At 47.0% G+C, this 26,403-nt stretch overlaps 9 protein-coding genes across 12 annotated transcripts; 4 read left to right on the forward strand and 5 right to left on the reverse strand.

Annotated features, from left to right (window-relative positions):
* Window positions 1-15: 15 nt before the first annotated feature.
* LOC6738704 (UPF0389 protein CG9231) lies at window positions 16-1,095 on the reverse strand. Its single transcript, XM_002085469.3, has 2 exons — window positions 812-1,095; window positions 16-747 (listed from the first exon to the last, which is right to left on the reverse strand). Exons 1-2 carry the CDS (start codon window positions 976-978, stop codon window positions 537-539), a joined length of 378 nt encoding a protein of 125 aa, XP_002085505.1. The 5' UTR covers window positions 979-1,095; the 3' UTR covers window positions 16-536.
* A 201-nt stretch (window positions 1,096-1,296) lies between these two features.
* LOC6738705 (ATP-binding cassette sub-family F member 3) lies at window positions 1,297-4,086 on the forward strand. The gene is made up of 8 exons (XM_002085470.4): window positions 1,297-1,524; window positions 1,590-1,846; window positions 1,926-2,149; window positions 2,209-2,856; window positions 2,914-3,087; window positions 3,151-3,641; window positions 3,712-3,803; window positions 3,863-4,086. The coding sequence occupies exons 1-8, from the start codon at window positions 1,437-1,439 to the stop codon at window positions 4,013-4,015; spliced, it is 2,127 nt and encodes a 708-aa protein (XP_002085506.1). The 5' UTR covers window positions 1,297-1,436; the 3' UTR covers window positions 4,016-4,086.
* LOC6738706 (rRNA methyltransferase 3, mitochondrial) lies at window positions 4,012-5,575 on the reverse strand. The gene is made up of 2 exons (XM_002085471.4): window positions 4,440-5,575; window positions 4,012-4,379 (listed from the first exon to the last, which is right to left on the reverse strand). Exons 1-2 carry the CDS (start codon window positions 5,513-5,515, stop codon window positions 4,232-4,234), a joined length of 1,224 nt encoding a protein of 407 aa, XP_002085507.1. The 5' UTR covers window positions 5,516-5,575; the 3' UTR covers window positions 4,012-4,231.
* Window positions 5,576-5,809: 234 nt separating this feature from the next.
* Window positions 5,810-13,865, reverse strand: LOC6738707 (histone-lysine N-methyltransferase ash1). Its single transcript, XM_039294146.2, has 6 exons — window positions 13,420-13,865; window positions 13,191-13,293; window positions 8,387-13,129; window positions 6,855-8,324; window positions 6,589-6,795; window positions 5,810-6,522 (listed from the first exon to the last, which is right to left on the reverse strand). The coding sequence occupies exons 2-6, from the start codon at window positions 13,269-13,271 to the stop codon at window positions 6,343-6,345; spliced, it is 6,681 nt and encodes a 2,226-aa protein (XP_039150080.1). The 5' UTR covers window positions 13,272-13,293; window positions 13,420-13,865; the 3' UTR covers window positions 5,810-6,342.
* Window positions 13,866-14,219: 354 nt separating this feature from the next.
* Window positions 14,220-16,595, forward strand: LOC120284814 (transcription initiation factor TFIID subunit 6). Of its 2 annotated transcripts, XM_039294147.2 has the most exons (5): window positions 14,220-15,219; window positions 15,282-15,451; window positions 15,510-15,965; window positions 16,089-16,326; window positions 16,389-16,595. In XM_039294147.2, exons 1-5 carry the CDS (start codon window positions 14,335-14,337, stop codon window positions 16,473-16,475), a joined length of 1,836 nt encoding a protein of 611 aa, XP_039150081.1. In that variant the 5' UTR covers window positions 14,220-14,334; the 3' UTR covers window positions 16,476-16,595. The 2 variants fall into 2 exon arrangements, with proteins under 2 accessions (XP_039150081.1, XP_039150082.1); XM_039294148.2 differs by having other exon boundaries at window positions 14,221-15,219; window positions 16,089-16,595.
* Window positions 16,566-18,900, reverse strand: LOC120284815 (histone-lysine N-methyltransferase ash1-like). The gene is made up of 3 exons (XM_039294149.2): window positions 18,463-18,900; window positions 18,234-18,336; window positions 16,566-18,172 (listed from the first exon to the last, which is right to left on the reverse strand). Exons 2-3 carry the CDS (start codon window positions 18,312-18,314, stop codon window positions 17,039-17,041), a joined length of 1,215 nt encoding a protein of 404 aa, XP_039150083.1. The 5' UTR covers window positions 18,315-18,336; window positions 18,463-18,900; the 3' UTR covers window positions 16,566-17,038.
* Window positions 18,901-19,262: 362 nt separating this feature from the next.
* Window positions 19,263-21,638, forward strand: LOC6738708 (transcription initiation factor TFIID subunit 6). Of its 2 annotated transcripts, XM_002085473.4 has the most exons (5): window positions 19,263-20,262; window positions 20,325-20,494; window positions 20,553-21,008; window positions 21,132-21,369; window positions 21,432-21,638. In XM_002085473.4, exons 1-5 carry the CDS (start codon window positions 19,378-19,380, stop codon window positions 21,516-21,518), a joined length of 1,836 nt encoding a protein of 611 aa, XP_002085509.1. In that variant the 5' UTR covers window positions 19,263-19,377; the 3' UTR covers window positions 21,519-21,638. The 2 variants fall into 2 exon arrangements, with proteins under 2 accessions (XP_002085509.1, XP_016032525.1); XM_016171726.3 differs by having other exon boundaries at window positions 19,264-20,262; window positions 21,132-21,638.
* A 352-nt stretch (window positions 21,639-21,990) lies between these two features.
* On the forward strand, window positions 21,991-24,353 carry LOC6738709. 2 transcript variants are annotated; one of them, XM_039294150.1, is made up of 3 exons: window positions 21,991-22,194; window positions 22,260-22,278; window positions 22,907-24,353. In XM_039294150.1, exons 1-3 carry the CDS (start codon window positions 21,991-21,993, stop codon window positions 23,215-23,217), a joined length of 534 nt encoding a protein of 177 aa, XP_039150084.1. In that variant the 3' UTR covers window positions 23,218-24,353. The 2 variants fall into 2 exon arrangements, with proteins under 2 accessions (XP_039150084.1, XP_039150085.1); XM_039294151.1 differs by having other exon boundaries at window positions 22,922-24,353.
* Window positions 24,354-24,636: 283 nt separating this feature from the next.
* On the reverse strand, window positions 24,637-25,503 carry LOC6738710 (general odorant-binding protein lush). Its single transcript, XM_002085475.4, has 3 exons — window positions 25,257-25,503; window positions 25,051-25,201; window positions 24,637-24,986 (listed from the first exon to the last, which is right to left on the reverse strand). Exons 1-3 carry the CDS (start codon window positions 25,476-25,478, stop codon window positions 24,898-24,900), a joined length of 462 nt encoding a protein of 153 aa, XP_002085511.1. The 5' UTR covers window positions 25,479-25,503; the 3' UTR covers window positions 24,637-24,897.
* Between the last annotated feature and the right edge of the window lie 900 nt (window positions 25,504-26,403).

Here is a 26,403-nt window from a genome sequence, read left to right on the forward strand (position 1 = left end):
GTAACAGAAGCCGAATTGTATATCCAAAATTTATAGTTTTATTTACTTTATATGATAATTTATAAAAACATCATCAAATCTTAATATAAATTTGGTTCACCCAGCGCACCCAAAAATGTTTTTCATAAAATATTTTTTATTTTTGATAATACAACATTGCAAATATCACTGAATATCTATCAAGGAGGATACGGCTTGTTCACATGCTAATGGCAAAGTGCTTTCTAAGCGGAAAAATTCACTAAAGATTTGGCCCTGCAAACATTTTCCATTCCATAGTTTATTGGCCAATTGGGTTAATTATGACTTTTAAAGAGTATACAAAATGGATTTTTGTTTAGTTGAACGCACACATTCAAATCAAACATAAAAATCTAAATTTAAAAAAAGGAAAATTTTCAATCTTCAGACCAACTAAAATCGAAATTTAGCAAAATCTTTGAAGGCCATTTTTAGCCAATCTTCTTTGGAACTGAAAATGGAAGCCTGGCCAATTGTAATATTACTGGGCGAGTGAGGAATTTCGGAGTGATTTTCTATTTGGCGGCCGGGGCAGATCCCTCGCTCTGCTGAGACTCCTTGAACTGCTTGTGCCACTCGAGATTCATCTTGGTGACGGACTCTCCTTGCTTGGCGGCCTGCTTGCCACTGTACACCATAATGGCGCATCCCACGGCGGTGAGTGCGATCATTATGTTGGCCAGGCGGATGCGCATTTTGTTGCGGCAGCGCTCCATGACATCCTGACTGCAAGTTAGGACACCAAATCTTAGACACCTGTTGAATCGGCACTTTAAGAGTGGGCACTTACCTAACGAAATTGGGAATCTCGGACTGCGACTTGTATTTGCCGGTCCAGACCAACATACGGCGCTCCAGATTGTTGGGCTCGTGGTTTTTGATCGTTTCCCGCAACATCTGACTGGTGCCGAAGGACCTTTGCACCATGGCGCCAATTAACCCCGTTTTGCTTAGCATATTGCCTTATTTAATGATTTCACAAGTTATCTTGCGAAAGAAGAATGGAAATTTTATGCAATTCGATTAACAGTGGCTGCTAATATAACAGAGTTGTCACTACGTCGATAACATTTGAAAACAGCTGGCATTTCTATGGTCACCCCAAAAGACGTTCACACTGCACCATGAAGTGATGGGAAAATTAGCAATAAACTTGGAAATATCTTGTTTAATCGGGTGAAATTTCGCTGGTGGCATACTGCTGAAATAAATAAATCTGATATTAAAAAATATATTGTTGGGAAACATATTAGAAGTAAAACAGTGTGACCATCTCTGAAATATGCTTCGTCGTCCCAGCGACGGTCACTCTGCTCTCCCCTTTAGTTTTCGTTTGCGGTGGAGTAAAAGTCGGAAAAGTCAATTAATATCCGGCTGCCACACGTCCAGAAACCGAATTTGCGATCAAGGTCAAGATGAGCGAGTACACCAGCATTCTGCAGCGCGAGTTTCCCAAAATCGACCACGAGCTGCTCACCTATGTCGTTGGCGTGCTCACCGGAAGTAAGTGCCTTCCACTCGCCTGTGATCTTTTATTCTTAACCCCGCACACAAATTCGAATTGCCAGGCGAGGAGGACTTCGAAAGCGGCGATGACATCTTCGATGCGGTGGGCGACATCCTGCAGAGCGTCGACTGCGACAGGTCGGAGGAGAGCGTGCGTACGCTGTGCGAGCAGTTCCTCAACATCATGAAGAACAACGAGGTCAACGTGGAGCGGAAGGTTCTCAACGCGCCGGTCAACATCGAGGAGATGGCCAAGAACATGGAGCGTCTTGACAAGGATATGCAAAGCATTTGGGTGGCCAACAAAGACGGCGCCAATGTAAGAGTCCCTTGACGAAACATTTTTAGAAACTGAATGAATATACCACATATAAACTAAACTATTATTATTTTAACAGAAAGTGGACTCCAAGAAGCTGGGAAAGGCGGAGGCCAAGCTGCAGCAGAAGCAGGAGAAACGGCAGGAGGTGAACAAACATGGAATGATTCCTGTTGCGGTGAAGCTACAAACGGCCACAGCCTCCCAAGTGACCAACAAAAAGAACACCAAGCTGGACCAGAAAGGGCTCAACCGATCCATGGACATCAAGATCGAAAACTTTGACTTGGCTTTTGGCGAAAAGTGAGGCAAACGAGCTGAACAAATTGACCAACCGTAAATTATTGTTATTTCCCCTTCAGAGTTCTTCTGCAGAATGCGAATCTGCTGCTATCTTACGGACGCCGCTATGGCCTGGTTGGACGCAATGGCCTGGGCAAGACTACTCTCCTCCGTATGATTGCCGAGCGACAGCTACAGATTCCTTCGCACATATCGGTGCTGCACGTGGAGCAGGAGGTGGTAGGCGATGACACACCAGCCGTGGAGAGTGTACTGGAATGCGATACGGAGCGAATGAGACTTCTGACCCGGGAGAAGGAGATTCTGGCTGCTCTTAACAATGGAGTTCAGGATGCGTCGCTGTCCAATGAGCTGAGCGAGACCTACGCCTCTCTGCAGAACATCGAGGCGGACAAGGCTGTGGCCCGCGCATCTGTGATACTTAAGGGTTTGGGCTTCGACGCAGACATGCAGCTGCGTCCAACCAAATCCTTCTCAGGCGGCTGGCGCATGCGTCTTGCTTTGGCCAGGGCACTCTTCTCCAAACCAGATCTGCTACTGCTCGATGAGCCGACGAACATGTTGGACATCAAAGCCATTATTTGGCTGGAAAACTATCTGCAGACATGGGCCACCACCATTCTGGTGGTTTCTCACGATCGCAACTTCCTGGACACGGTGCCGACAGACATTATTCACCTACATTCCCAGGAACTGGAGGCATACAAGTAGCTATATCAAAAAGTAGACTAATTTAAATATTAATTTATTTAATTTTTTTCCAGGGGAAACTATGAACAGTTCGAGAAGACCAAGACGGAGAAGCTGAAGTCCCAAAGACGCGAGTACGAGGCCCAAATGGCTCACAGAGCTCATGTCCAGGACTTCATCGATCGCTTCCGATACAACGCAAACCGTGCCTCGTCTGTGCAATCGAAAATTAAAATGCTCGAAAAACTGTGAGTCCAAAAATCAAAATACCTAATGACTTAAATTATAAAACTTCCACTGCTTCTATGCAGGCCGGAACTGAAGCCAGTGGAAAAGGAGACTGTGGTCACGCTCAAATTCCCCGAAGTGGAACCCCTCAATCCTCCCGTGCTGGCTATTTCGGAGGTTACTTTCCGTTACAATCCGGAAGATCCACTGCCCATCTTCAAGGGCGTCAATCTGTCAGCCACATCAGACTCTCGAATTTGCATTGTCGGAGAAAACGGAGCGGGAAAGTCGACGCTGCTGAAGATTATTGTCGGGCAATTGAGCACGATTCACGGAAACATTGTACTGCATCGCGGTCTTCGTATTGGATACTTTGCCCAGCACCACGTGGACCATCTGAATATGAATGTGACGTGTGTGGGAGTTTTGGCAGAACTGTTTCCTGGTCGCCCGGACGAAGAGTATCGCCGGCAGTTGGGCAGCTTCGGCATATCCGGACCACTGGCACTGCAGAGCATTGCCAGTTTATCTGGAGGACAAAAATCACGAGTGGCCTTAGCCAAGATGTGCATGGGTAAGATGGTGGTTAACCATCTGCTTTCCATCTTTTGTTTACAATATAACATAATATATTTATTTTATAGCGGAGCCAAATTTCCTGGTGCTCGATGAGCCGACTAATCACTTGGACATTGAAACCATTGATGCTTTAGGCCGGGCTATAAATGCCTTTAAGGTAAAGTGGACTATAGTAGTCATTTGCAGCATGAAATACATTTGTACTGTCTTTTTTAGGGCGGCGTAATCCTGGTTTCCCACGACGAACGCCTCATTAAGGTCGTCTGCAAGGAACTCTGGGTGTGTGGCAATCGCACAGTCAGAGCGATCGAAGGTGGTCTGGACGAGTATAAGCGCGAGGTTTACAAGGAAATCGAAGCTAATAGTTGAATTTAATGTAATTATTAATTACTCTATTTGTGAAACAGCCTAGCAATAAATTTATATTATGCCTGACACAAGGTAAAAGTTGTTTTTTCAAAAGAATCATAACAAAATTACTAAAGTTACCAACTTTTTAAATGGGATTAAACTGCGATTAACAAATTTTCAGTCACAGAAATTCACAATTCAAGAAAATACATTATATCGTTTGCTATTTAAAACTTATTCTTTGGCTGTTGCCTGCTGATTGAGTTTTCGTCGCAGTTCGAAAAGCAACAGCGTCAGAGCAGACGCCACATTCAAGCTATCGATGCCAGCTGCCAGCGGGATGTAGATGCACTTTCCCTTACCACCAACCAATTTTAAGAAACTGACAAAATAAATACATAATTAGTATTCCATTTTATAACTTATTCGTTTCACCCCTTACCGGTAAGCTTCCTCACTGACTCCGTGACTCTCTCCGCCAATGATGAGCAAGTTATGGGCTCCCAGACCCTGGATATCTGCATAGTCAATGGTCTGGTTGTTCTCCCGCTTCCTTTGGTTGCTCTCGGCAATGAAAACATGGCAGTCGTCGGCCGCCTCTGGGGGAATGGTTAGCGCAAGCTCCTCCCAAGTTACATCATCCCGAATTGGAACTCTAAACTGACCACCACAGCCTCCTCTCAGTGCCTTCGATTCCCAGGGATCACAGCAGCCGTGGGTGACCACCACCTGACTGCAGGGCAGGGCGGCACAGGTCCTGATGATGCTGCCCAGGTTGTTGGGCTCCCTGATGTTGTCGCACACCACTGTAATGGGCAAGGGCTGAGAGCCCAGACGCTGTTGCTCCGCCAGGTTCTTCTCCAAGCCTTTGTCCGACGGCCTGTCGAAGATAGCCATCAGACCGGGAGGAGTTACCAGCGATGACCACGTCTTTAGGTCGTGCTGCGGTACTTTGTAAATCTTGGTGCCCGTCTCCAGCTGCGCTACGCCTACTTCCTCCTTCACCAGAGCCAACTGATCTTTCTGGGAGAAGAGAAGTACTTCCATTTTGAGACCACATTGCAGGGCTTCCTGGATGAGACGGCGGCCCTCGACGATGATCTGCTGCTTCTTATCACGGCGCTTGCGGGAACGCACTGTGGTCAGTAGGGTGCTGGTTAGTGGATCCTGCAGGGTGAGACGCACAAACTCCAGATTCAGCTCATTGTCCTTGATTATTGGAGCGGGAATTGGAGCCACTCTTGGAACAGGAGTAGCTGGAGCTGAGAGCTTACGAGATGCTACTGCAGCCATGGGCACCTTGGGTTTTCTACCGGCAAATCGATTCTTGCGTAAAGCTTCCCTCGTGTTTATCGGCTCATGCCTTAAATCTGAATTCCCGAAGAGATTGGCCTCTATATCCAGTGCGTCCTGGATCTCTCCTCGAGGTCCACTGGAACTGCTCAACCGCAGCACATTTAAGTTATTCACATTCCTTATATTCGCCTGAAGCGAGCGTTTAAATATATTACACAGCATGGCCGATTCAATTCAATGCAATTCAACTTCACTGAACAGATGTTTGAATAGTCATGGGCGTAGCCAAACACATTTAATGGGGGATTAATTATTTTAATCCTAATAAATGTATAAAAACTATTAGAAAATGCATTACATTTTAATAAAAAAAAAGGTGTTTCATAATTTGTAAGTCCAAGTTACCCCAATACGAAACTTTACTACGCCCATGCAAGCAGTGTTGAAAAACGTGGCAGTTAGGCAATCCAACAGCACTGTGTTCAACAGGCGGTTCATTTAAAAATTCGGTTTTGATTAATAAAAATATATTTTTTATTTCACTTTTAAAATTTGTGTTAGCAGTTAATAACAATTGGAAAATAACTAAAAACTAATAGCGCAATAAGTTGTCCTACTCGGGTGTTACATAATTAAGCAGCCATAACATAATACAATAATTTAAAATAACAATGCAAAAGTCAAACGCCTTCAATTGCAAAGACGAGAGGGTGCTAGTTTTGTAAAACAAAATCAATATGTAGAGGCAATATAAACAATTAAAAACAAAAGAAATTCATCTAAATGGGGGGCTTGGTGTGGTGGCGTAAACACTAGTATTTAAATAAATCCTTATATTAACCATAATTCATAATCTGTTCCATCCTAGCCGGGACCGGAGTCCTCTCACGAAGTTTGTTCATAACAATGTACACTTTAGGATTACTACTATCACCGTTACATCTTACATGGCTAAATTCTAATTGTTAATTAAAGTTCCATAAATATTAATCAATGCCTCTAACTTTAGGTGTATATACACGGCTTAATCTACTCGCTGGTTACATCGGTTATGTCGAGTTGACCGTAGAATTGCTACTGGACTGCTGGGTCTTCCGCTGCCGGGCGCCGCGTCCGGAGAGCAGATATGACAAGTCAATGGGCTGCTCCTGGGCCGTTTGTGCATCCAGACACTTAAGCTTCATAGTTATCAGAACGTTCTCTAAACGCGATCGCCTCTTCTTAAGCATCTTTAGGGAGATGGAAACCAAAGTTAATTATAATAGATTGATTTCAAAACTTGTTAGTCCACACACCTGTTTATTGGGCGCCATGGGTGTTACGACATGGACAGCAGTTGCATCCGCTGGGGCACTGATCCCACGAGGCTTTCGCCCAACCATCTTGGGCTGATGCTGTTCCTGCCTGCCAGGCACCTTGTGCATCATTGTTTGCCCGGTTCCTAGCTCTAATTCAGTCTTTTGCTTCCTTGTCTTCAGCAATGACGGATCCACATCATGGGGCTATAAACAAAAGATCAGTGGTTAACTCGAGTTATTAATTTTTGAAATTTTGAACTTACCGCATAGCTCTTGGAGATCTTAATCTTCTCGGGAAATTTTCGGAAGGCATAACTCTTGGTACAGGCCGGATGGTTGGCCTTGGCCTTTGAGAAGAACCTTGCCGTCTTGTCCACACGCAGCTCGCAGATGTAGCAATGATCCTCGTCGTTGCATTCCATGGGCCGTCCTTTACAGAAAGTTGTTCGATCCAACACCCAGCAGCGTCCAATGACCAACTCAATTGGTACCACCTCATAAAGAGAAACTCTTACCACCTCATTGGGGTAAAAACGTCGCGATGGTTCGTGGAAAGTTTCATGGGGGCGCAGGAAATGGTGCCCGAATATGAAACGCTTTCCCAGTTCGTTTTTCCACAAGTGCTCCACCCGAAAGATATCGCACTCTTGGTAATCAATGGCTCCGATCGTTTCATATGTGTGCTTCTTTGTCGGTAACACCTTGCCGGACTCATCCTTGATGGGGATATCCCGCAGGACATAGACGGCATCACCCTGTCGTACCTGCAGATCCCCACGCATGAGGGAGAGATAGTAACGGTGGCCCTCTTCGGTGAATTCCTCCAGGGGAATCTCTCGATCCACTTCCCTTGGCTCGCAACGCTCGCACTGATAATTATCCGCATCGATGTCAGCTTTGGTACATTCAGTATGCTGCCACACCATGCACTTGGCGCACTGAATCATCAAGCCTTCATCTTTGTACAATCCACAAATACAACGGATTACATCCTCATCAGGAGAGGCCTCAACGGGAAGCAGCGGTGGCGGAGTCACTTTCAATGGCACAATTGGGGATTCTCTTTCCTTTGCTCCTGGTGATTTCTTCACTGCTATCTTTCCAGCTTCCTCCTCTGGCGAAAGCACTTCCTTTGGTTTAAAGCTCTGCAACGATTCCGAATCGCCAAGAATCTCCACCAGCTGAACATAGCTGGCGATCTTCTGTTGCTCATAGCTATCCTTCAGGGACTGCAGGGCTTTTGCCTTGCCCTCATCATCGCCGTGCTGCTGCTTGGCCTCCACAAAAAGCTGCTGCATGTGGTCATCGAACTCCTGCGGCGTTTTGTAATGTCCCTGCTCCACCTGGGCTTGTATCGATCTGAATTCCACTTTTGAAGTTGCAGCTGTAGCACCCAATTTCCCACTCAAAGTGGGCTTTATAGGCTTCTTTTTCTTGCTGGACACTGTCGTCAACAAATCGGACATTTTGAGGGTTTCCATGGCACTGCAAATATCCCTTAGAACGACGGCCATTTTGGCCATTTTCTCTAGTTCGGGATCATGTACTGCCTGCGTGAGTCCACGGGTTTTTATGTTGCGAGGCGAGCAGAGCGCGGAAATCTGCGCTGCCAAGGAAGGAGAAGATGGTGTGGATGGACGTCTGCCAGGAATGTCCCCATTGGTGGCGCCAAGTGCTGGCGAGGATGCAGTCGCCGCTGCAGCTGACGCCCGCTTGGCTTTGCATCTGCGTATCTAATGAAAGTTGAATAAATATATTTTAATATAAATTTCGTATATTAAAAAAATAAACCAACCTTTTCGAAGTTCCTGACTAGAAATGTGTTGAATTGTCTGACCAGTTTCTTTTCTTTTTCGGACAACGGTTGAAGCTTTGCCACCGCCACTGCTGATGAAATATCCTTTCCCGCCTGCCGTTGAGCATGCTTTTTGGCCTTCTGCTTCCGTTGGCGACCGTTTCGTCCCGAGAGTCCCTCTCCAGCTGGCTTGGCCTCCACAGCAGGAAGGGGTTTAACTCTCTGCGACTTGCCACCGATGACACCACGACACTGGGGCGTGTTGCACCTGCAGGGTTGACCCTCTGAGGGATTGAACAGCGAAAAGTTGTAATCGTATGTCAGCTCCTCTCCCTCCTCTATAGCTCTTTTGGCGAATAAAACCATTCTAGATAGGCCGTTAACACTCCATTTTTGCATCTCGCAGTTGGGTTCGCAAGAATGATTGACAAACCTACAATCGCTGCCCATCCGCTGACCGTCGATAACCAGGCCTCCGTCCAGATGTAAGCAATAGTGATGGGTGTCATTTAGATAGATGCTGGCCATCCTCTGCTTGAATTCCTTTTCCGTGACTACCTCTCCCACGTACTCCAGAATATAGGTTCCCTTCGCAATGGGTAGTTTAGTTCTCACTCCCCATCCTTTATCTGCCGTCATAAAGCGCTCCACTCCGGGTGCGACAGCGTGTCGCTGGATCTTCTGGTTTCGGCACTTCTCTCCAGCCGGGCAATTGCTGGGCGAGCACTCCGTGTAAACCATACGGTTTAAACAGTTGTCCAAACAAGATTTCTCGCCCTGGTCCTTACAATTACAGGTGGGATGATCGAATCCGGCCAAATTCGGACGTACTGACTCGGCGTATACATTAGTTCGGATCTTTCGGTAATTCCAGGATGGCACAACGTTTCGAGTGGGTAATTTGGAATTAGTGTAAGCCCACCATATGTCGTAGGGTAGCTCAAAGTCCATTTCAGTCCGTCGGAGGTACTTTTCGCAATAGGGAGGTGGCGGTAGAAGGCTCGCAGGACCCACTTGCTCCTCCAAGCCTGGTTTTTTATTCACCTTCGCTGGGGGCGGCATCAGGGATTGTTTGTAGTGATTCGAGAAGAGTCCTGCTACAAGATAGGTCTTCTTAACCTTAGATAGTTTCCGCAAGGAAGTGGTTGATGCCTTGTCCTCGCTGGATTCACTGCAACTGGCATAGTCCTGTGGGCCGGGGTTTTGGGACTCACTGGCAGGCAAGGGATCGTGCTCGGTAGGAATACTGTCTAGCCGTTTAGCCTCGGCCTCTGCATCTATTTCCTCTTGACTGACAGGAATTTCTGGAGGAATCTCTTCCACCGTCACTGGCTGTATTGGCTTCTCCTTTTTTGGTTGGGTTCCAGCTTCTAAGTTCTTCCGCCGCTTCAAGCGAATCTTGCAGCTGAAATTCGTATTGGGATCGATGCCATCTGGCAGTCTAATATTTGGTTCCATTTTGTTTTTTTTCTGTTGAGGAGGTGGTGTGGGTGGTGGCTCCGCCAGTACCGGCTGCTTGGGTTGCCGGCCCCGTTTTTTGGCTGGCCTTATCTCAGGTTCCGATTTGGGTGGCGGTAAAGGTGCAGCTCCAGCTTGTTCCCGGTTCTTAGGTTTTCTACCTCGCGGTCTTCCTCTAGCTGGTGTTTGAGGACGCTGAAGGCGCTCCAGAGCCACCACCGATAGTCGAGGGGCTTTTTGATTGGTCCTGGCCACAAAGGTTTCTCTGGCCTCGCCTGCTTGGGGAACTCGCTCGCAATCCAGTGTAGGATTAGCTGGCGCCTGCATATTGACACTGTTGCTACTCCTGGTTTCTCTTAGGGATTGCAAGGGCTCATCATCCGGATCAAACTCCGGCTCGGGTCCATTAATGACGGCTGTTGTTTGCTGCTCCACGCTAACCTTACGCTTCTTCCTGCGAACAGTGGGAAATCCAGTTCGATTTATCTTTTTCCGCTTGCGTTTCAGAAGAAGATTGCCTCCCGTTTTGTGTAGCAAGGTTTCGACAACGCGCTGGCCAACTTCCTTTTTCGTATCCTCCTTAATGTCCAACGCCGAGAGCAGTGGAGATTCGACCTCTGCTTTGGTTATGACGGATTCATTCAGTTTACCAAGAGGAATTTGGATTTCCAGCTCCACAGAGGGCTCAAACACACCGGGGGGAGGATAGCTACCAGCTGGGGATTGAAGTTGAACAAGGTCCTTTGCTGCCGACACCTTCTGTTTAGCTGCTCCTCCTCGCCTCTGCTGTTTGAGGGAACACAAGGAACTAGGACTTATATCCAGCAACTTTCCACCACTTATGGAATTATTATCGACAACAATCCTCAGGGGAGAATTACTTGCCGACGAGCCAGCTCCGCTCACAGACGTAGGTTGCTCTAGGAGATGTCTTTTTTTGGGCGTTAGCGCAGATTTTACGCTTCTAGCATTAAACTGGGCTTGCGATTTGGTAGACGCAGTGCTCTTAGCAGCCGCCGCGGCTGCAGCCCAGGCCTCTGCGTTCAATTTCCCATTGGCGAATGCTACTTCCGCCGGCGGACGCTCTCCTGGAGTCAAAAGATAGTGGCGCTTTTTCAACGGCAACTTGTGATCATCGGGACTGGAACTGTCATTGCTTTGAGATTTCTTGTGTCGTCGTTTGGTATTTCCATTACTGCTTCCGCTGCCATTGGGAGTCCCACTAGCGCTAGCCGATAGCATAGCGAAGTCCACCAGGGGCTCACTCAGCTTTCTCTTCTTTAGGCCCCGTTTTAATGGTTTGGAAAGGGTGGAACCTGATCCTCCTCCATTCAGAGTCAACTGCTGGGCAGGGCTTGGAGCTGCTAGGGTGGCCTGCAGCTTGTTGGCATCGGCCAATAGCTTCTCTTTGCCACTGCTTCCGGTCAAACGATCATCTTGGATGCGGCACCTTGAGTTAAAGGTGCTTGTGATTATCTCGATTTCCGTGAGCAGCTTGGAATCAATGTTCAATGACTTGTTGTGACTGAAACTCTTCCGGCGATGTCTGCGACGCATTCTGGACACCCCAGACACAAAGCTGCTGCACATGCTGGCTGCCGAGGAGCGGCGGGATTTAATCTTGCAGGACGATTTGCTGGGAGCCGGGGTTTCTTTTCGCTGGTTCATCATTTTACTAATGAAGTTATCCGGGTTGGTGACAGTCAAACTGCCGCCTCGACCGAAATACTGCCCGGTGGTCACATAGCGATTGATTTCGCCATACTTCTTGCTGGCACTTGTCGTGGGAAGGCTTTTAAGGCTGGGCTTGCTGATGTATTCGTTGCTCTCCTCACTGCTCTGACCCAGAGATAATCCAGCTAGCTGAAGGATGTCCTGGTCCTCAACAGGATCGTCTGCTGAGCTCTTCAAGAGCATGGAAGCACGGCGCTTCCGTCTCATCCTTAGGCCTGACTTTCCAGATTCCTTGCAATCACTGCGGTAGCCGCAGCTCTTTGCCCTGCTCCTGCGACTCATACAACTCTTGGTGCTGTATCGACTCTTGCAGCTGGCATCGGACTTGTAACCGGAGTTGTGGTTGTGGCTGCTCCGCTGATGTCGCACGCTTCCGTAATCCGAGACGTAACCACTCTTGGCGGCCAGGACCTTGCTGCAAATAGTGGTGCTCGCTCCTGTTCCACTAGCCGCACCCACACTCATACTTCTCAGCCTGAACTTCTTGTTCACGTCGATCTCTCGCCACAGCGGATCCAGCTGAAGTTCCTCTTTGTTGGATGAGCTGCAGGCTGCCTTTTTATTGTTCTGCCGCCGCTTACTCCTGGGCGGTGGATAGAGCACCCGCTCGGTGGCATACATTCGCTTGTCTAGATACGCCATGTCGATCTTAGGCTTGCTGCTGGAGGCGATTGGCAGCGATCCCGTGGGCACAACATTCTCATTTTGCATTTTCGGGGAGGGAGTAGTGCTTTGCGTAGTGCTAGTGGTGCTTATCACACCCGAATCGGCAGATTCGTTTATAGCAGGGCCAGAGTTTCCTGGGGCAGGAACTGTGGGAACCACTTTTTTGGGTCTACCTCTGCGCTTTCGAGGAACAGCTGTTTGGACTAGGGTCTCCTCCTTAGCTTTAGCCACTTTCTCCTCCGCAATCTTCGCATTGACGGTCTGCCCCAGCATCTGAGTCTTCTCCATGAAGTCCTGCAGCAAAGTTGACTGGTACTGGGGTAGGTTCTTGTCCTTGGCCGCTTTGCGGAAACTTCCTTCCACAGTGGTGTCCTCCGTATCGCTCTCCACTCGCTTGATAGCCGCCTGCACAAGGCTAGGTAACTCGTTGTCGCTGGACGAGATTCCGATATCCAGGGTGGGTTTGCTGGCCGACTGTGCCGCCTGGATGATAGCACTGAGCAGCACTCGAGGAGCTCTCTGCTGGTGCACCTTCAAGGGCAGATCGTCCTCTGAGTCCGAGGAAAATGCCGAGATCTGTGACTTCTTAGACTTGGACACTTTGTCCGATTTACTAATCCCACTGGCACTTGCCAGCTTCTTGCGCTTGACCTTCACTTTCTTGCTGCCTACTCTATTTCTGGCCTCCGAGCAGCCAGACTCGGTGTCCTGGGTGGACATTTTTCTGGACTTTGGGGGTTTCTTGGTTGCAAGGACTCCTGACGGGGGGCGGATGGCCGAGATTCTCATTCGCAGGCCATCGGTGTCCGAACGCTGCACGCTAAACTGGGTGGCTGACTTGATCGACTTCGACTGGCTCGATTGATCCGTAATGGAATCGGTTTCCTGCGGACAACAACACACTTTACATATAGCCTTACATATGGGTGCCATTTGAAAGACTTGCCTCATTTTCACTGCCGGATTCTTGTGCGCGTTGCGTTTCCAGAACCTTTGCTGCTGCCGTCTCATTTTGGCCACAGCTCATATTTTGGAGTCGCTGGGGGGAGCTGCAAAGGTTCGCTTTTGTTAGCCAAGTGTTTTTTTCGATATGGTGGCACTTTTAATCGCATTTAAAGTAGGTCAAACCGCGGCGACATCGTCCAAAAAAAAACCATTACCCACATCACACTTACGCTTGATTGTTTTCTGGGCTAGCACCTTCACTCGCGACCTCAGTAGTCGGTTTTGTTTGTGCCTAAAGGACAATCTATGGCTGCACACATTGCATTTGCACTTTTCTTGAGCCTTTGGCCGTGGCTTGCCTGCTTCTAAAATGGCGCCGTTTTCACTTTCCCAAAAACTGCTTTGTTCGACGCCCGACGACGACGCAACGTTGCAACGCCTCTCGCATGTGGCACATTAATCCGCGGTACCGATACTTCACTTTTTTCGCGACTCGTGGGCGGTGGCGGGGCGCATCAATTGTTATTGTTAATGTGGCGCAACAACAAAAAGCCAGGCAACCAAAAATTTACGAACATAAATAAAGAAAAAGACTGCGTTTCAGTGTGCCCAGCTGGCGTGTACGTGATGTCTGCGCGACGATGTGACCGTGCGGCGGAATTTCGCTGGCAACTATCGTAATCTACCGTGAGCTGCAAGGAGTTCTAATCAAAACTAGCTTACATAATTTATATAAATATTATAAAACAATATGAAACCAGTAATATTTGTTATCTTAATACTAAATAATATTTATATTAAAATAAATAAAGAGATATATATATCTTTAATTTTTGCGGAATTAACCATATCCCGATTTATATTTAATTACAATTTTATTTTTATTTCTGTTTAGGGCTGACTAAATTCTTATATTTTGAACAACGATACTTTTTTGACTATTGTAACTAAATGCTTAATATAGGAATGTATTTCTTACATAAACTCGAAAATAGCCAGATTTTAAGTGACCATAAAACTAATTTTAGCCGACGATATGAAACGATAAAAAAAAGCCAGAATAGCTAGGTTTTCTCTTCGCGGTGTGTACACACTGGCCGAGCAGCTCGGCTATTATTATTTGTTTATTTGTAAAAACCTGGAAAATGAGTGGAAAACTGTCAAAATCGAACAGCTCCTCCAGCAGCATGCTGTACGGCTCCAGCATCTCGGCGGAGTCCATGAAGGTGATCGCGGAGAGCATCGGAGTGGGCTCCCTGTCGGATGACGCCGCCAAAGAACTAGCCGAGGATGTGTCCATCAAGCTGAAGAGGATTGTGCAGGATTCGGCCAAATTCATGAACCACGCCAAGCGGCAGAAGCTCTCAGTGCGGGACATCGACATGGCCCTTAAGGTGCGAAATGTGGAGCCGCAGTACGGCTTCGTAGCCAAGGACTTCATTCCATTCCGCTTCGCATCTGGCGGAGGACGGGAGCTGCACTTCACCGAGGACAAGGAAATCGACCTGGGAGAAATCACATCCAGCAACTCTGTAAAAATTCCCCTGGATCTCACACTGCGCTCCCATTGGTTTGTTGTGGAGGGAGTGCAACCCACTGTGCCCGAAAACCCACCTCCGCTCTCGAAGGATTCCCAGTTACTGGACTCCGTCAATCCAGTTATTAAGATGGATCAAGGCCTAAACAAAGATGCGGCCGGCAAACCCACCACCGGCAAGGTACACAAGCTGAAAAACGTGGAGACCATTCATGTCAAGCAACTGGCCACGCACGAGTTGTCCGTGGAGCAACAGTTGTACTACAAGGAGATCACCGAGGCGTGCGTGGGATCTGATGAGCCGCGGCGCGGTGAAGCGCTGCAGTCGCTGGGATCCGATCCCGGCCTGCACGAAATGCTTCCCCGCATGTGCACCTTCATTGCGGAGGGAGTTAAGGTCAATGTGGTTCAGAACAACTTGGCGTTGCTTATTTACCTCATGCGCATGGTTCGTGCGCTTCTGGACAATCCTTCGCTGTTTCTGGAGAAATACGTAAGTAATTTCTTATTGTATTGTTCTTCGTTGCTTATAAAAACGATGTTGTCTCCGCATAGCTCCACGAACTGATACCCTCGGTGATGACGTGCATAGTGTCCAAACAGCTGTGTATGCGCCCGGAGCTGGACAATCACTGGGCCCTGCGAGACTTTGCCTCCCGACTGATGGCTCAAATCTGCAAGAACTTCAACACTCTAACCAACAATCTGCAAACCCGTGTCACCCGGTAAATCACACCCACTTAAATTAAATAACCTTTTAACATAAATTTTCTCACCCTTCAGCATCTTCAGCAAGGCCCTGCAGAACGACAAGACCCACCTGTCCTCGCTCTATGGCTCTATTGCGGGTCTCTCGGAACTGGGAGGCGAAGTCATAAAGGTTTTCATCATACCCCGCCTTAAGTTCATATCGGAGCGCATTGAACCTCACCTGCTCGGCACCTCAATCAGCAACACTGACAAGACAGCAGCAGGTCACATTCGCGCCATGCTCCAGAAGTGCTGTCCCCCGATCCTCAGGCAAATGCGCTCAGCACCAGATACAGCGGAGGACTACAAGAACGACTTTGGCTTCCTGGGGCCGTCGCTGTGCCAGGCAGTAGTCAAAGTTCGAAATGCGCCCGCCTCAAGCATTGTAACCCTGTCATCCAACACGATCAACACGGCACCCATCACGAGTGCAGCACAAACAGCAACCACCATCGGACGAGTGTCCATGCCCACCACACAGAGACAGGGGTAAATAACACTTTTAGGCACAAAATAAAATTTCAGCCAAGCATTTGATTCCATGATGGAGACCATGTTGGTTTAATGTCTTTTTATGACCATACTAAGCGGTTGAATATTCTTCTGTTTTAGAAGTCCCGGAGTCTCGTCCCTGCCGCAAATAAGAGCCATACAGGCCAACCAGCCAGCGCAAAAGTTTGTGATAGTCACCCAGAACTCGCCGCAGCAGGGCCAGGCGAAGGTGGTGCGGCGTGGCAGCTCCCCGCACAGCGTGGTGCTCTCCGCGGCCTCCAACGCTGCCAGTGCCTCCAACTCGAATTCAAGCTCCAGCGGCAGCCTACTAGCGGCTGCACAGCGGAGCAGCGAGAATGTGTGTGTTATTGCCGGTAGCGAAGCGCCAGCAGTTGATGGTATAACAGTTCAATCTTTCAGAGCACCCTAGACGCCACCTCGCTGATCATTGAGACGGAGATTGTGCGCGCACCGCCCGAGCTGGACGATCTCTCGCACTTGGAGTAGCCAGCTTAGTTCGTAGTCTACATTTTATCATTTTGAATGCAATAAAACAGCAAATGCGGGTTACTCCCCCCAAAGATGTAACCACACAAAGAGAAACCATATTAAATCATTATTTTCATACTTTTTGTGTAAAATGGATTTAGTCCTTCTTAGCAAGCAAAAAAGAAACATTATTTAAGGATTCCTCATAGAAATATTAAGCTACAGTTCTGTAAATAGCGAACTGTTGAACTCAACTGACTGCTCTCCCACCCCATGAATCGAAAGCTTGCCCACGCAGTCAGCACGCATGTGCGGGTATGGGCCCCCAAGTGGCTTGCTATTGATTTCTCCAGCACATTGCTGGGCGAACGCACAAAGAGCTCTGCTCAACACTCCTTGTAGATACCCAACGCAGGACAGGCGAAGCTCGGAGCGTCACTGTCAGCATTTTCAAAGGATAACGAGGAATTCTCACAAAAACCCAGAAAAGATGCATGCCAGATTTGCGGATCCCGAGCCAGCGTCTCCGGAGAGCGTGGATGGAATCGAAACGGAGTCACTGGAGGCACGAATTGAGGCCTTCAAGCAAAATCCCCAGAACATGGCCGCATTGCGGGAGGCGCTCGACGATGTGCTCCTGCGGGCTGAGACGGAGGCCAACAGGCGGGCAGTTGAGAGCCAGAAATCGCAACAGGTTGAGCACACATATCTAATATTCGTTTTTTATTGTTCTGCCGCCGCTTACTCCTGGGCGGTGGATAGAGCACCCGCTCGGTGGCATACATTCGCTTGTCTAGATACGCCATGTCGATCTTAGGCTTGCTGCTGGAGGCGATTGGCAGCGATCCCGTGGGCACAACATTCTCATTTTGCATTTTCGGGGAGGGAGTAGTGCTTTGCGTAGTGCTAGTGGTGCTTATCACACCCGAATCGGCAGATTCGTTTATAGCAGGGCCAGAGTTTCCTGGGGCAGGAACTGTGGGAACCACTTTTTTGGGTCTACCTCTGCGCTTTCGAGGAACAGCTGTTTGGACTAGGGTCTCCTCCTTAGCTTTAGCCACTTTCTCCTCCGCAATCTTCGCATTGACGGTCTGCCCCAGCATCTGAGTCTTCTCCATGAAGTCCTGCAGCAAAGTTGACTGGTACTGGGGTAGGTTCTTGTCCTTGGCCGCTTTGCGGAAACTTCCTTCCACAGTGGTGTCCTCCGTATCGCTCTCCACTCGCTTGATAGCCGCCTGCACAAGGCTAGGTAACTCGTTGTCGCTGGACGAGATTCCGATATCCAGGGTGGGTTTGCTGGCCGACTGTGCCGCCTGGATGATAGCACTGAGCAGCACTCGAGGAGCTCTCTGCTGGTGCACCTTCAAGGGCAGATCGTCCTCTGAGTCCGAGGAAAATGCCGAGATCTGTGACTTCTTAGACTTGGACACTTTGTCCGATTTACTAATCCCACTGGCACTTGCCAGCTTCTTGCGCTTGACCTTCACTTTCTTGCTGCCTACTCTATTTCTGGCCTCCGAGCAGCCAGACTCGGTGTCCTGGGTGGACATTTTTCTGGACTTTGGGGGTTTCTTGGTTGCAAGGACTCCTGACGGGGGGCGGATGGCCGAGATTCTCATTCGCAGGCCATCGGTGTCCGAACGCTGCACGCTAAACTGGGTGGCTGACTTGATCGACTTCGACTGGCTCGATTGATCCGTAATGGAATCGGTTTCCTGCGGACAACAACACACTTTACATATAGCCTTACATATGGGTGCCATTTGAAAGACTTGCCTCATTTTCACTGCCGGATTCTTGTGCGCGTTGCGTTTCCAGAACCTTTGCTGCTGCCGTCTCATTTTGGCCACAGCTCATATTTTGGAGTCGCTGGGGGGAGCTGCAAAGGTTCGCTTTTGTTAGCCAAGTGTTTTTTTCGATATGGTGGCACTTTTAATCGCATTTAAAGTAGGTCAAACCGCGGCGACATCGTCCAAAAAAAAACCATTACCCACATCACACTTACGCTTGATTGTTTTCTGGGCTAGCACCTTCACTCGCGACCTCAGTAGTCGGTTTTGTTTGTGCCTAAAGGACAATCTATGGCTGCACACATTGCATTTGCACTTTTCTTGAGCCTTTGGCCGTGGCTTGCCTGCTTCTAAAATGGCGCCGTTTTCACTTTCCCAAAAACTGCTTTGTTCGACGCCCGACGACGACGCAACGTTGCAACGCCTCTCGCATGTGGCACATTAATCCGCGGTACCGATACTTCACTTTTTTCGCGACTCGTGGGCGGTGGCGGGGCGCATCAATTGTTATTGTTAATGTGGCGCAACAACAAAAAGCCAGGCAACCAAAAATTTACGAACATAAATAAAGAAAAAGACTGCGTTTCAGTGTGCCCAGCTGGCGTGTACGTGATGTCTGCGCGACGATGTGACCGTGCGGCGGAATTTCGCTGGCAACTATCGTAATCTACCGTGAGCTGCAAGGAGTTCTAATCAAAACTAGCTTACATAATTTATATAAATATTATAAAACAATATGAAACCAGTAATATTTGTTATCTTAATACTAAATAATATTTATATTAAAATAAATAAAGAGATATATATATCTTTAATTTTTGCGGAATTAACCATATCCCGATTTATATTTAATTACAATTTTATTTTTATTTCTGTTTAGGGCTGACTAAATTCTTATATTTTGAACAACGATACTTTTTTGACTATTGTAACTAAATGCTTAATATAGGAATGTATTTCTTACATAAACTCGAAAATAGCCAGATTTTAAGTGACCATAAAACTAATTTTAGCCGACGATATGAAACGATAAAAAAAAGCCAGAATAGCTAGGTTTTCTCTTCGCGGTGTGTACACACTGGCCGAGCAGCTCGGCTATTATTATTTGTTTATTTGTAAAAACCTGGAAAATGAGTGGAAAACTGTCAAAATCGAACAGCTCCTCCAGCAGCATGCTGTACGGCTCCAGCATCTCGGCGGAGTCCATGAAGGTGATCGCGGAGAGCATCGGAGTGGGCTCCCTGTCGGATGACGCCGCCAAAGAACTAGCCGAGGATGTGTCCATCAAGCTGAAGAGGATTGTGCAGGATTCGGCCAAATTCATGAACCACGCCAAGCGGCAGAAGCTCTCAGTGCGGGACATCGACATGGCCCTTAAGGTGCGAAATGTGGAGCCGCAGTACGGCTTCGTAGCCAAGGACTTCATTCCATTCCGCTTCGCATCTGGCGGAGGACGGGAGCTGCACTTCACCGAGGACAAGGAAATCGACCTGGGAGAAATCACATCCAGCAACTCTGTAAAAATTCCCCTGGATCTCACACTGCGCTCCCATTGGTTTGTTGTGGAGGGAGTGCAACCCACTGTGCCCGAAAACCCACCTCCGCTCTCGAAGGATTCCCAGTTACTGGACTCCGTCAATCCAGTTATTAAGATGGATCAAGGCCTAAACAAAGATGCGGCCGGCAAACCCACCACCGGCAAGGTACACAAGCTGAAAAACGTGGAGACCATTCATGTCAAGCAACTGGCCACGCACGAGTTGTCCGTGGAGCAACAGTTGTACTACAAGGAGATCACCGAGGCGTGCGTGGGATCTGATGAGCCGCGGCGCGGTGAAGCGCTGCAGTCGCTGGGATCCGATCCCGGCCTGCACGAAATGCTTCCCCGCATGTGCACCTTCATTGCGGAGGGAGTTAAGGTCAATGTGGTTCAGAACAACTTGGCGTTGCTTATTTACCTCATGCGCATGGTTCGTGCGCTTCTGGACAATCCTTCGCTGTTTCTGGAGAAATACGTAAGTAATTTCTTATTGTATTGTTCTTCGTTGCTTATAAAAACGATGTTGTCTCCGCATAGCTCCACGAACTGATACCCTCGGTGATGACGTGCATAGTGTCCAAACAGCTGTGTATGCGCCCGGAGCTGGACAATCACTGGGCCCTGCGAGACTTTGCCTCCCGACTGATGGCTCAAATCTGCAAGAACTTCAACACTCTAACCAACAATCTGCAAACCCGTGTCACCCGGTAAATCACACCCACTTAAATTAAATAACCTTTTAACATAAATTTTCTCACCCTTCAGCATCTTCAGCAAGGCCCTGCAGAACGACAAGACCCACCTGTCCTCGCTCTATGGCTCTATTGCGGGTCTCTCGGAACTGGGAGGCGAAGTCATAAAGGTTTTCATCATACCCCGCCTTAAGTTCATATCGGAGCGCATTGAACCTCACCTGCTCGGCACCTCAATCAGCAACACTGACAAGACAGCAGCAGGTCACATTCGCGCCATGCTCCAGAAGTGCTGTCCCCCGATCCTCAGGCAAATGCGCTCAGCACCAGATACAGCGGAGGACTACAAGAACGACTTTGGCTTCCTGGGGCCGTCGCTGTGCCAGGCAGTAGTCAAAGTTCGAAATGCGCCCGCCTCAAGCATTGTAACCCTGTCATCCAACACGATCAACACGGCACCCATCACGAGTGCAGCACAAACAGCAACCACCATCGGACGAGTGTCCATGCCCACCACACAGAGACAGGGGTAAATAACACTTTTAGGCACAAAATAAAATTTCAGCCAAGCATTTGATTCCATGATGGAGACCATGTTGGTTTAATGTCTTTTTATGACCATACTAAGCGGTTGAATATTCTTCTGTTTTAGAAGTCCCGGAGTCTCGTCCCTGCCGCAAATAAGAGCCATACAGGCCAACCAGCCAGCGCAAAAGTTTGTGATAGTCACCCAGAACTCGCCGCAGCAGGGCCAGGCGAAGGTGGTGCGGCGTGGCAGCTCCCCGCACAGCGTGGTGCTCTCCGCGGCCTCCAACGCTGCCAGTGCCTCCAACTCGAATTCAAGCTCCAGCGGCAGCCTACTAGCGGCTGCACAGCGGAGCAGCGAGAATGTGTGTGTTATTGCCGGTAGCGAAGCGCCAGCAGTTGATGGTATAACAGTTCAATCTTTCAGAGCACCCTAGACGCCACCTCGCTGATCATTGAGACGGAGATTGTGCGCGCACCGCCCGAGCTGGACGATCTCTCGCACTTGGAGTAGCCAGCTTAGTTCGTAGTCTACATTTTATCATTTTGAATGCAATAAAACAGCAAATGCGGGTTACTCCCCCCAAAGATGTAACCACACAAAGAGAAACCATATTAAATCATTATTTTCATACTTTTTGTGTAAAATGGATTTAGTCCTTCTTAGCAAGCAAAAAAGAAACATTATTTAAGGATTCCTCATAGAAATATTAAGCTACAGTTCTGTAAATAGCGAACTGTTGAACTCAACTGACTGCTCTCCCACCCCATGAATCGAAAGCTTGCCCACGCAGTCAGCACGCATGTGCGGGTATGGGCCCCCAAGTGGCTTGCTATTGATTTCTCCAGCACATTGCTGGGCGAACGCACAAAGAGCTCTGCTCAACACTCCTTGTAGATACCCAACGCAGGACAGGCGAAGCTCGGAGCGTCACTGTCAGCATTTTCAAAGGATAACGAGGAATTCTCACAAAAACCCAGAAAAGATGCATGCCAGATTTGCGGATCCCGAGCCAGCGTCTCCGGAGAGCGTGGATGGAATCGAAACGGAGTCACTGGAGGCACGAATTGAGGCCTTCAAGCAAAATCCCCAGAACATGGCCGCATTGCGGGAGGCGCTCGACGATGTGCTCCTGCGGGCTGAGACGGAGGCCAACAGGCGGGCAGTTGAGAGCCAGAAATCGCAACAGGTTGAGCACACATATCTAATATTCGTCTACGAACTAACTGACCTAACTTGTAACTTCCTTTGCAGGGCAAGGAAAAACGACCGAGTAAGTATACGCAGTGTGGTTCAGTACTTTTCGCTTCTTGGCTATTTGGATAGTGTATGGCTTTTCCCTTTTGAGCACTTCAGCGCCAATCCTCGCCAAGTGCTGGCTGCTGAATAGACTCTTGTGCACAAATCCTTTTCTTTGTCTTGCCTAAGTATTTTTGTATCGAGGATTTTCGTGACAATGAACTCGCTTGACAACTAAGAGTGCCTAGGCTCAAAGTTGGTGGATGAGGTTTACATCTCAAACATTGCAAATATTTAGGAAAGTGGAATCTTCGTGCTGAAATTAAGAGAACCTTCGCGTAATGTTATCACGAACTTTTCAAGTTTAAAAAGTTTCTCTGAACTTGTTTGATAAAAGTGGGCGGCGGAACCAACTAACTGATGACAGGGCGACCGTTTTGGGCCTCCTTCTTGGTTGTTAACAGGTGGCAATTAAAACGGTGGAAAACATATAATTTAGAATATATAAACGCACTCGCACGCCATTTTCACCCATTTTCCCAAACCCAGCCAGCTCGATTGCATGACCATATTTTGTTGCACTTAACTTGTATTTTGCGTATCACTGATCTTTATTTCCGTATTTTTGTACTCTCTGCGCCTCGCATGCACTAATCTCTCAGGTTTCGCCATACCAGATTTTAAGAACGGCAAGGTGGTGAATCGCGCCCGGGGATTCGTGGTGCGGATCTTCGATGCCATATGCAATTGCGCCAACAACAATGCGGCGGCGGCCACGACGCGCTTCAAGCTGAGAAGCAACAGCGGCGGAGGAGGAGGCGGCGGAGCCAGCGGTAATGGCAAGCGACAGCAGTCGCAGGATGAGCCGGAAACCCTAGTCCTGACCAAGAAGAAGCCCGCCGGCGAGGGCAAGAAAAAGAAGGGAGTCAGCATGGCCGATGACGTTCAAGCCGGCGTTCGACTGATGGACTAAGCCAGCAATAGTGGACAATGGTTGTCCATGCAATGGGAAAACATAATCAAAATTAAAAACAGCCCTCCCTGAACACAGAACTTTTACTCAGCAATCCTCTACTGTCGTCCTACCGCCACCTTAATGGATCTTGTCCAGAAGCATTTTCTTCGCTCAAACGTCTTAGGCACAAACCACAAATTCCACGTCTTCCCCTTGAAGACGACCACCAAGTTAATGGTGTAAGATTATAAGCCCTGCAAGAGGAATCTTAAAATTGCATGGAACAGGGCTGATGGAAAAGCTTTAGCTCTCTACTTTATTGTTTGATATACCCAAATGTGATCCCAGATGGTAATGTTAACGAAAACTCAACTCGAAGCACAAGCAACTTCTAGGCTAGTTATGAACGGAGAAACCCCCTATATACGACATTTGTATACACTCTCCAGCTCTCAGACATCACAACACAATCAACGGCATTACACAATCCCAGTGGAATCGACGAGGGTTTGCCCCGAATCTCCACCTAATTATAACTACGATATATCAAATTATATACCTAACTATATGTGTATGTGTATGACTATAGGTGTGTACGGAACCACCAACCAATTTAGATGTGTGTGTGTAGCAGTTAAAAGTATTTCCAAACCAAAGCAGCTAACAACAAACGGTTCAATATACAAGCATTAATGTGTACTGATTTTATATACAATGTACTAACTACTATATATACGTGTGAATGTCATTAGACTCTTAGTTGTTTACACAGGTTTCCTCGAACATCCTCATCAAATTCATCAACTAATCCGCACACACGCTCTAATCGGATATATTTTTGTGAGCCCCTTTTTGGAGAGATCTACATGACACTACTCTACACCGAATCCGAAATTTACGATATCGATTACGATACATATATACACACCTAACGAGAGAACTTTGTACGCAGATTTGCAAGGCAACCATTTTGTATAAGATTTGCATTTATTTTGTAACCACTTGAATGCAAAGATCTCCCTAAGTTTGAATGCGTTGCTAAGCCAATTGGATGTTTATCGATTACAAAATGTATAAGTGTGCGTTATGCGAACATAAAACCGTTGTATTTAGTTAATAATATCAGCAATAAACTATAACATGTTTGAAATCAATGCGGAGTGTTTATATTTTGGGTTGCAATTTTTAACTACAAAAAGGTTTTTAAATATATGATTAAAGATTGCTTTCAAAAAAAGATTGAAAATACCCTTTCAGATTTTGTATCGAATTCAGTCAATTGTGGGGATATAAATAATCGGAAAAATAATTTAAACAAAATTTCCTTTGTTGCTATTGATGTTAAAGTGTTATTGTTCACTACTTTGACAATATATGTTTAATTTCAGTTTTGATTCAATCAGAATCGAAAGACTTTGTCATATATTGAGTGTCGGATGAAACAATAGAACACAAATTACAGTTTCGTTGTTTTTAATCATAAAGTGATGTTATTCTGTATACATAAGTTCTTTTTAAATTTTGGTTTTAATTTAATCAACATCATATTACTGAAAGGGCTTATAAACTTCGGCTTGCCAAAGCTAACTTTCCTTTTTCCAATTCTATTTGATGATTTAAACATTGATATTAAGACAATCATCTAAAGATTGGTCACTAAAGGATGAACCCGAATGAACTTAGTTCCCAGAAACATTTTTAAGGCCACATGAACTGACCATCGGCGTTTTCAGAGAAGCACTTGGCCGTCTGGTAGACCCTCTCGCACGATTCCTTGAATTGCTTATCTGCAAGATATATGGACCTTTATATATACGTAAAGCTATGGAAGGTAAGTGGGAGTGTAGTTACGTGTATCCCGGCAAGCTTCAACGGATTTCCTGGACATCTCCATCATTTCCGGGGGAACCAGATGCGGAAGTTGGGCCAGGGCCTTGGGCGCGTTGAACTCGCCCTTTTTGTTCACAGTGCCCGCCATCAAGGACACACACTTTGTGTAGCACTAAAAGGATAAAGGATTCAAACACTGGTGCCTGCGAAATGAAAGTGGCACTCACCATGAGATCCTGCGATGGCGGAAAGTTGAAATCACCCACGCGAAGTCGATCGAGATCTTCAGTCTTGAGCTTAAACTTCGGCGCACAGCCACTGCGGATCATGTCTAGCGAGGTCAAGAACTGCTCCATCGTCATGGCAACTGCAGGATCGGGTAGCAGGAGTACCAGCACTTGCAGGACGATCGCGAAAACAGCGGAAGAGCGTCGTTTCCAATGCTTCATGGCGGCGGAAAGCTAAATACGTTGAGTAACCATGTCGTAGGAGAGTTTTATAGGTGGTCATGGTGGCAGGGAAAGGTGGTAATTAAATCGCAGGGTTTAGTAATTAAGTAACGCACTCGCACGCCATTCGACTTCACTAGGGAGTTGTATTTGTACAATAGTCGAATTTTAGAGATACCTGTTAAAAAATAATAAATAAATCCTAAACCAATTTACAGGATAAAGTGGGTAAGCGATGTATATATGTACATATATCATATAATATTCGCAGAATTTCAAATCAAGTGCTCTACCCATAAAAATTGTTAAATAATATAAATATAGAAATATGTTCGAAATAATATTAAAATTAATATATTTTTAATATTCTTCAAGGATATTTTGACTAATTATTTAATTGCTGCTTTCTATTTTAAACATATTTTTTAGTACATTTATTTGATATTCTTCTTATGACAAAATGACATAATATCCAGCTGAATCCCACCCGATACCATTGCCTTCGCCTCTGCTAATCATCCAATACTATTTCTTAACTTATATTAAAATGTTAAAGGGTTGGGTGTCAAATTAAGACATTAAAATCATTTCTGCAGAGTCAATCAAACCGTGCATCGCAAATATTTTCTTCGATTCCGGTTCTGCCGTGCAATTGATTTATTATTACTACTTTGATGTGCAAGCGTCAAAAGGCAATTAAATAGAGAATATAACTGAGTACTTATAAAATCTTCCTTAGTATTTCGGAGATGATACTTCTATGGAATCAAAACCCACCGAACCGGATCATTTGCGATGCACATCACGTTCGCCTCGGAGAATCCAAACTGATCATCATGGGCACCACTCGCCCCTGGCAACATGTTGCCAAGATGTTGCCAGCAACATTGAGATAATACACCAAATTGGGTCTCTAAGCTCAGAG

Source organism: Drosophila simulans, chromosome 3L (assembly GCF_016746395.2).
Source record: "Drosophila simulans strain w501 chromosome 3L, Prin_Dsim_3.1, whole genome shotgun sequence".
NCBI lineage: Eukaryota > Metazoa > Arthropoda > Insecta > Diptera > Drosophilidae > Drosophila > Drosophila simulans.